The sequence below is a fragment of the Hydractinia symbiolongicarpus genome, chromosome 9, assembly GCF_029227915.1.
Source record: "Hydractinia symbiolongicarpus strain clone_291-10 chromosome 9, HSymV2.1, whole genome shotgun sequence".
In the NCBI taxonomy this organism is placed as follows: domain Eukaryota; kingdom Metazoa; phylum Cnidaria; class Hydrozoa; order Anthoathecata; family Hydractiniidae; genus Hydractinia; species Hydractinia symbiolongicarpus.
The window spans coordinates 25,220,336-25,229,691 of record NC_079883.1 but is presented as its reverse complement, the minus strand read 5'-3'; the positions used below and the strand labels follow the sequence as shown (position 1 = coordinate 25,229,691).

Genomic DNA, 9,356 nt, shown 5'->3' with positions numbered 1-9,356 from the left:
TTTACCGTTCAGGTCTGTAGCTTATCTCGTGATGACCTAACATTGCTGATGTACGCATTTTTTACCGTTTTCATAATCCCCGCTTGACTAGGGTTTGGAGAGGTAGCTAAACAGCAGTAAGTCAATTTCTTTTCCAATGGTACTCCTTAAATCTGTAAATATAGTGAAAAACATTGTTATTTTGTTGAATGACATGTTGTTGTGGATTATTTTAAGGCAACTTATTTTTGCTTGGGAGGTAACCTTTAAGTCGGTTGAATTAACAGCAAATTTCCTGCGTCTCAGTAGTATGGGAGCCAAATGGAACACGCCTTACCTGCTGAAGAAATTCCTTCTTTGGGAGAAGAAGAGAGCCAATAAGACTTCAGCGAAGAAGCAGGTGCAGCCCAACAAGCATCACTTCATGGAGGTGGTTGTTGTCAAAACTCCATGGTAGCCATAAGTGTGCTGAAGATTTCCTTCTTTTCACCAACAGACAAAAGGCAAATGTAATGACTTTTCCTCTTTCACTGGCCGCAGACGGAACACAAAATCAACAATTACTTTGGCCCATTTCAAAGGTTCAGGATGGTTGAAGAAATAGCTCAGAATTCCACTGCTCCTGTTCTCTAAAAATGGCTGCCAACCTGCATTGTTGTTGAGGTCTTGGAAAATGCATTCCAGCACTTCCAAGCAAAGCCAACATAACGTCACGGCCAGACTGGATTGATTGGAAATGGTTCAAAAAAATAGACGGAGAAGAAGGAATAATGGCGAATTGGGTGGGAACGTAATGCTGCTTGTAGATTTTACAAGGAAGTTTGGCGTTCTGCTATCTAATGGTGTAGGCGATGCTTCCCTAAAAAGCTCTTTCTTCTGCTTCCAAGGCAGCTAGTTCAAGACAGAGTGACATATCCGCTGGTGGATGGCAGTTGATCACATCCTTCTGTTGAAGATGCTGTTGTTGTGATTGTTGTGGTGGAGGAATATGTTGTACAGTGTTGGGGTGTGTTATGGAAGAAGAAGAAATGGTACCATTGAACAAGGACTTCTGCCTTTTCATCAGTAGTATTCGGCTTTTTAGTGTTCAGTTGTGTTCTGCCAGAACAGTGACTCTAAGGAGGTCAAAAGGTATAAGTTATCTTTTACATGATGCAATCTTGTGATGGACATCAAAGTCCAGCATGTCTGGAAGTTTCCTTCTCTTTTTCTAGAGCTACTGCTATTTTCTGTGGTGAACCTATAAAATAATCTTTTACAGGAGTACTAAAGGGAGAGATAATTATAGTGGATGTTAATAACACAGCCAGAAAAAACCTCCAGAACTGCATAAAATTCATGGTGGTCAAGGAAAGGATTGCAAAGATTTCCTTGAATACTCTTGCACAGCTTTAAAACATCAGTTTCACATGTATATATATTGTAGCATAATAGAGAACGAAGAAGAACTAAAGTGAGGAATTGAAGAAAAAAGCATGGTCTAGCTATATATAAGTAAAACTGCAAACCCAGTGCTCAGCAGCTAAGGGGACAGCATTAGGCGCTAACCAAAACAAATAAGCTGCAGTGCTGTGTGAAGACTTCATACTAGCTGATCTAAAACACATGTTTTTATAGCAGGGACAGGGTGATACAACTTTGCGAGTTTCCAGGAGTATGTACAATTATCATCACAAGTTTGTTGTTGGAGAGTTTTGATAAAAATTGAAACATAAATATAGCCAGCTAGCTATGGCTATATGGCTTAAAAATCCGACAAAACTGGAAAAAATCCCACAAAATTGAAAAGTAGCATATATATTTAGTCAACGCTCTACAATGCAGGAGGAGATAATAATGTTAAAGTTAAATCACTCAGTCCTTAGCTAACAGCTAGATAGGTAAGGTTCTAGGGGACAGATACGATGCAAGAAAATGGAAACGTGAATAAAAATTGAACACTATTCCCGCCATTTCTTTCTAGCTCCATGTAAACAATTATTGAAAATACATCTGGATGCACGAAGTTCTGTCAGTCGGATTGCAACTTCGAACTCAGGATTTTTATTGTCTTGTTTTTTATTCTTGGTTGATTGGACCTCCCCTGCTGTTATTTTTTTAGCTGGAGTATTTTTTGATTTACATTAAAAAAATAATGTTCTAGGGACAAGTTGTTGTTTTCACGTGGGCACTACGTTTTTTAATACAGAAGAGAAAAAAAAGATTTAACCTTGTTTTTGTTTTGTTCTTATTTTTCTGTCATTGCCAGCCTCATTGATTATTTTCTCTTGAGTGCTATCCCACATGGACATTTCTCTTTTGTACTACAACCTCAAAATTTCTGCCTGACATTTCAAGGTTCGTAACCACAAAAAAATTGAAAGTAGTTGTTTCTCTGCATGGCAAACACGCATTCTTCCAATCTGTCAATGTTTACAGTGGACTTAGAGCACGTTAGGTTGACCAAAAACCTTAAACAGCTTATGCTGACGTCAGTACGCTCCAACTTTTCGCCCTTCCCAGATCGCGGAGCAAGTTGAAAACATTGGAAAGTGTAGAAGCGCATTTGACGTTGGTTATTCGGCCTCCACCTGCCTGCCAAGGTAAGACTTTGTAGCTTGTCGGCTGCAAAGTACTTAGTGATGCCGTTTTACCATTTTGAGGAAAAAAGGACTTTTGTAAAGATATTATGTCCGCCATTGCAGACCTTTTCTCTGTACGCAAATTTATTTTCGTCACTTCTCCGTTTAAATATATCATAGGCGTAAAAGAGCCCTGGGAATGAGGTTGTACAAACCCGCCATGCGATATATAGTCAAACCACTATTGGGCCCAAGTGTCCCTTGCAGTCAACTTAAATTGGCCTTTACATTGCTTTAAAGCCTTGCTCCGAAATGCAAGGGTAACCGAATCGATAGAAAAAGGGTGTCAATGGGGCTGATTATTACAAGAGAACTTTTCGATAGCCAATATGTTGTAAATATGCTAGTATAAAAATACATAAACATTTTTTCTATTTTAAAAAGTAAAAACTGACTGAGGACTTCAGGAAAAGCTTTAATATTTTGCTTTGTCTTAGCGAAGATGATTAAAAATTTACTTTCAAAAACATTGCCCTAAATAAAACAAATGCAAACCTAAAAGTGTTCGCCATAGTCCTTAAGCATAAAGTAAATTAGGAATTTGGAAGAATGTCCCTAATGAAGGTGTCCGCGATGTAAAGATTTCCTGATGAGTTAGATGCTCCGTAAAAAAAGCGTCTGATAAGTTCTATAATGTTTACTGTAGTTGGCTAAATGTAAATCATAGGCACCAAACTTTTGTTTTCAATTACTGATTGACGCATCAACGAAAAGATCAAGCTTGTCCAATCAGATCAAATGATTTCAAAATAAGGCTTTAGGGTGTGAAATGGGTATTACTCCACACATTGTTTTTCTATCCATTTCCTACAGCCACCCTGAGTCAGCTCTGAATAAACTCAGAGCATGTCAATAGAATAACTGAGCAATTTAAAGGATATGCAAGTATGCAAATATGCTTATATTTAGGTGGAATTGAAGTAAAACTTTACTCACAAAGGTAAACGCCTGTACGAGTTAAGTCTGTGACATAAAACAATGCCTAACAAATTTAAGAAAATTCTCTACCTCATTTCTCTATAACAACTACAACCATGAAATTCCATAAGTATTCTATAAATTCATGGACAAATCAGAAAAAAGATTGCGCATGCATAACGAGAATAATTAAATGGCATCTTACTTATATATATATATATGTTATCAAAAAATGTGACAAAAGGATCCTACACATAACTGGAAACGAACATATCACGAGGGAATGCTAACAAAATCTCATTTTGATGCCTTGCAGTAAAAATTCTGAGAAAAGGAACTGTGACAAGAGGATTAAAAAGAAAACATTGTACCAAATGAACACTGGTTAGAATACTTAAGCTAATTTATTTTTATGAAAAAGAAATGCAAAGAAATAACAAAAACATTAAAAAAAAAAAATTCTAGCTACTTTGGGAAACATATATATACAACAAAAAATAGAAAACAATATAACACAAAATTAAAATGTCATTTTTTCAGACGCGTCCTAGCTTTCAGTTTCAGTAGCGCTTCTTGTCGTTTTCGTTCAATTTCGGAATAATTGCATTTCTGTGTCGATGATAATGGAATTTCTTTCCCAGTTTCTAAAATATAGAACTCAAGGAAATAGTACGGAAATGGGAAAGTCCATAAATGGTTTAAAGTACTTCAAGCGTGAATGCAATTACAAGCTCCGTTCGTTGTTGGTTGCTGAATCAATAGTACACAATAACATTAATACTCGTGCACAAATGATAAGAAGTCCTACTGCTTTAAGCCTTGGTAAAAACAAAAAAAAGGTAGGAAACGATTGACTCACCAGTTATGCAAGGTGATATCATCGAATCTTCAACTTCGCAAACATTACCTCTTTTGTTTTCATCGCATATTCTAGATAAATCCAAATCCAGTCTAGGTGTGTTCGAATTATGTGTTAATATTGGTTTATTGATCGTGTTTTTTACAGATTTGTTGCTATTTAAAGTATGCCTTGAGTTACGTGTTAAGCCTGGTCGAGGACACGTGTTTCTTGTAATACCCAAATTCAATCTAGCAGTTTGTGTTCCTTTAACTGTACTCTTAGCCGACGTCAAATGAGTTTTTTTATTTTCTTTTAAGGTTTTATCACCAACAGGTAACCTCGCTGAACTTTTACCGATATTTTTGCACATATCATAGCGCATATTTTTGCGCAATGGAAACGGCGACGTGTGACTGCGCGTTTTTAATTTACGTTGATCAGACGTCACGCTTGGTGGTGGTGGCGGCGGTGTCTCCTGACTTTTGCATTTAAATTCGTCGTCAATGTCGAAATCGTCGTCGAAATTTAACAGTATGGAATCGAACATTAAGTCCTCGTTCGTGATTGATTTGTAGTTTGTGGGTTTTGGTGTACTCATTATTTTTCTTTTTTCTGCGATACTGTTTTTATTGACGTCAATGACCTCTTTGTTATGGTTTTCCAGTTTGGTGTAACCTTCACTGATATCTCCATTTCCCTGGGTCAAATCAATTACGTCTTCATTTATATTTAACACTGACTTTGAATCACTTTTGCCACTGTCCAACGCCTGTGTAAAATCATCTAGATCCATTTGAGTCGATAGTATATCATCCAACTCATCGTTAAACGGTAGTGGAACAATAGATTTTGTAGTTTTGTCCTCAACAGCAGGCTGCTTTGAGTTTCTCAAGTTCCACTTTTTTTCCCTATTATTACATGTTAAATTATTTCGTGTAAAATTATCTCCCGCAGTTCTTATAGCACTCATGCATTCTCTCTTAACAGTCTTTTCTTCTCCTTTCTGGTTTCGTTTACAAAATTTTGGTGTCTTTACGACTGCAGTGATAATGCAAGGCGAATTCCTCTTCCCACTACTACCACTACTCGTGTCGTCAATCAGCAAGTCGTCGAAATTTCCCATCCCCAGTATACTATCGGATAGACTCTTATCTATAAGTGGGGAACATTTTTCATTCCTAAAGGACGGTTTTATCAACCTAAGGTAAAGAATGGAATACTATGGTTAAAATAAACAAGAAAAATGAAGAAAAAAATATAAAAACGGATGACAGTTGAAGCACAAACGACAAACAACCAACACTATAAAAGCATAGTTACGTTTTTATATTTCCCACGATGTCTTGCTTTTCTAAAAGTAAAAATTTTAAAGTAAAGAAATATATATAGTATCAAATATGCATTAGTAACCAGCAACTTATGAATTCTCTTTGGATTCAGCAACCTGATTTTCACTGGACTTTTTGCAAACGTACATAGCTTGAAAGTATAGGGAAAAAAGGTAAAGAATAAAACACTAATCCCCCATGTCAAAAGAAAAGAAAATTTTTAAACAAATAATACAAAATGCAATTATCTGCTGATAATTTACACTGTATGTCGAAATTTTATTAGAATAAAACATGGAAAAGAACACTCAATGATCAACAAGAAATGTGGACAACAAGAACTATTTACTGATCCATATCGCTACAATTTTCACATTCTGTTCAAAAAAATATATTATAGATACCTGCAGCTTTCGCCAATTCAGCAAACTTTCTTAGTTCCTTGTTGAAATTTACTGTACCTCTTTGTCGTAGTGTACGCCTAAGATTTAGACGCCTAAAACAAAATAATGATTAAATTAACCTGCCATAAATGTCTAGATGAACCGTTATATTCGCATATCAGTTTTTACGTAAACAAAACCCTCAAAGCACTAAACTTCAAGAGCAAATGTAAAACGCAATTATAGTATGGTATTTGTCATAATAAAAAGAAATAAACACAACTAAACATTCTAATCAGAAATAGTAGAAAATCATTTGTGATTACCTGTTTGATTGTCTTGCTTTAGTGTCACTGCTACCAGAGGCTAAATCCTCCTGCATCCACGTACTTAGAAGTATTTCATCATCATGGGAATCCTTGTCAACATGGCATCTTCGCTAAACACAAAGGAAGAAATTCCACTAGGCATCTTTTTTAAAATACCAAGCTTTTTATATATTTATGCATTTCTATTTATATATGGGCTGTTAAAAGAATAACATTCTAACCTTTTTGGGGAAATTTTTTAGCAGTGAGGAGATGTCTTCTTTTCGATTTCTCCTTCCCTTGCCTGAAAGACGAAATAAATGATAAATACACAACTAAAAAAGAAACAAAGCAAACATAACAATTAACCAAAGACGCATTGACTATACCAACAATTTCATTGGTATTATTTTCATTCATTCACTATTAACTTTATAGGAAGATTTTCAGGTTAACTATATATGTTAAACCAACTACCCAAAACAACAAACTTCGTATACTCCATATGCTTGTGAAAATTTTTTATTTCGCTCTATTTTATCAGATTAAATTTGCCGTAAAAAACAGTCAAATCACGTGACATACTTGACTTCAAAATAGTTGATGGACTTGGAGAGTTATTATCCCAACCAATTTCAATGCAAGATTCATCAGATGAGGCAACCGTTGGAGAAATTATTTTCAAACTTTTTCTTGGCAAAGGTATGTCTTTTGCCAATGGAGGAGTGTAACCTTCTTTTTGCTTGCAATCTACAAAGAAATATTTGAACATTTAATTTTTTTAGTCTTGTTCATCACTGAAGCCCCACTGTAATGCTACACAAGGGAGAAAGTCCTGACGTCGATAGAATTTCAACTGATGTCACACATCTAAAAATACACTACATTGTGCCGGTAGAATTGTAGGTAGTAACACTAATTCAGATAATGCATGTGCACACGAAAGTTTGTTATTTAAACAATAAAATTTTAACAAAAATAAATTCCTTTTTTTCTAGAGATATATTGATGCTAATATCATTAAACTTGCACAATTTTAATCCATGCAACAACCCACTGACAGTAAGGTAACTCAATATGACAGTGTTCTGACAAAAAACAACTTTCACTTGATGCAAATAAGCAGGTTGCACGACACTACTGTGAATTAGAAGATATAGAACCTGTACCTGATCGTAAATTTCGCTTTGGGGTCTTGCTGTTAGGACAATATTTACGTTTCTTCATAGGATAATGATCGGTCATGCTCATCTTTTTGCATATAGTATAAAATGTTTTCCTATATATATTAAAATAAAAATATAGATAACTAAAGTGGTTAACTTTTTGAACTTCCATTTACATTAGAACAAACAGCCATAAAAATTTATGCAAACTCAAGCTAAACAGTTTAATATCTTATTGACACAAACTTCTGGTAGGATCGAAATGAAATGAACCAAAGGTTGTTTGAGGTATTAATGAAATCTTATTCCTTTACAACGTTAAGTACAATATTTTCTATATATAGGATATTTTATATTAATATATTGTTAGTTTCTAGCAAATTTAGAAACTCAGAATAAATTTCAATTAGGAAATAGCTATTTAACGGCTACGAAGAACACTGAATTAACTCCTATATTGCCATAGCTATTCTCCCTCACAGAATATCAAGTGGTACCATTTTCGTTTGGGGGAAAACACCAATCTTTTATGACCAAACTCACACATAAGAGTTAAACTAAAGATAGCTAAATTAGCAAAAACTTACATAAAACTATGCAATGTCAAGTTTGAAGTAAGGGGTCATCTGCAAAATTGTTTATAATTTGTATAAAAATCGTATATACTTTGTAGTGTTAATTAGTTATACGATTTTTAAAAAATCCTATTATTAATACTGTTAATTAATTATATGATTTTTAAAAAATCATATACAAATTTTATACGATTTCCATACAAGTTTTCATACGAATTGCGGCACGAATTGTGATTCGAATTATATTCTTACTTATACAAACTTTCATGCGAACTTTCATACAAATTATTAAGATTTTCCCATAGAAATTGGGACAGGAACTTTTAAACGAATGGTCATGCGAATTTAATTTTCAATAAAATTTCTGCATAGAAATCTAACTTTTCGCTACTCAGCTAGCCTTGAAATAAACATTAAAAATTTCTAAACACTGTTCTTATTACTTCAAATGATTAGAACTTACAAACAACCATCTCTAAACATTATTCGTGCGAATTTCAAAGGATTGGTACTTACATTGGTACAAAGTGATTTTACCTAATAATATCAAATTAAATAATTATCTCTCACCGCTTTTCGTTCTTAAACTTTTAAAACACAATCTAACGAAGCATTTCTATCGCTCCTCTTTGTTTTAAAATTTTTAAAACGCGATCTAAAAAAGTAATTCTATTGCCGCTTCTTGTTCTTAAACTTTAAAAAATGAGATTTAACGAAGCTTTTCTATCGGCGTTCTTCATTTTTAAATTTTTAAAATACCCATATATACGCATATAATTATAAAAACTCAAACGAATTTTTTGTAAAAAACCCTATACAAATTTAATAAAATCTCTCAAAATTTTTAAAAAAAACAATAACATACGGATCTAATTAAAAATTCACAAATTTTTGTTTTAATGCTCATGCAAATTTAATTTAAAACTCATACAAATTTTATACGATTTTAGAAAATAGTCATACGGATTCAATTACTGTATGGCAAAAGAAAATTCTTATAGTATATACAAATTTTTTTAATACGAATTGCTACGAATTTTGTAGATGACCCCTAAGAAAACAAACATTCTTTGAAAAATTCACCCTCTATTCTGAAAAGCTATAAATGGCATGTTATGCCTTAAATCATAATGGCTGCCCTAAAAATGTGGACCTGTAGCTAATACACCTTTACGATAAATCAATTGTACACGCGTTCCTACACAGCTCTCCATCCTTTTATAATATTGAAGGAAAG

The 9,356-nt window shown here is 34.0% G+C and overlaps 1 protein-coding gene across 1 annotated transcript; it reads right to left on the bottom strand.

The window, feature by feature from the left end:
• Nucleotides 1-3,903: 3,903 nt before the first annotated feature.
• Nucleotides 3,904-8,099, bottom strand: LOC130657525 (uncharacterized). The gene is made up of 8 exons (XM_057460513.1): nt 7,548-8,099; nt 6,964-7,128; nt 6,621-6,682; nt 6,397-6,509; nt 6,092-6,183; nt 5,680-5,710; nt 4,378-5,558; nt 3,904-4,162 (listed from the first exon to the last, which is right to left on the bottom strand). Exons 1-8 carry the CDS (start codon nt 7,714-7,716, stop codon nt 4,047-4,049), a joined length of 1,929 nt encoding a protein of 642 aa, XP_057316496.1. The 5' UTR covers nt 7,717-8,099; the 3' UTR covers nt 3,904-4,046.
• Nucleotides 8,100-9,356: the final 1,257 nt, after the last annotated feature.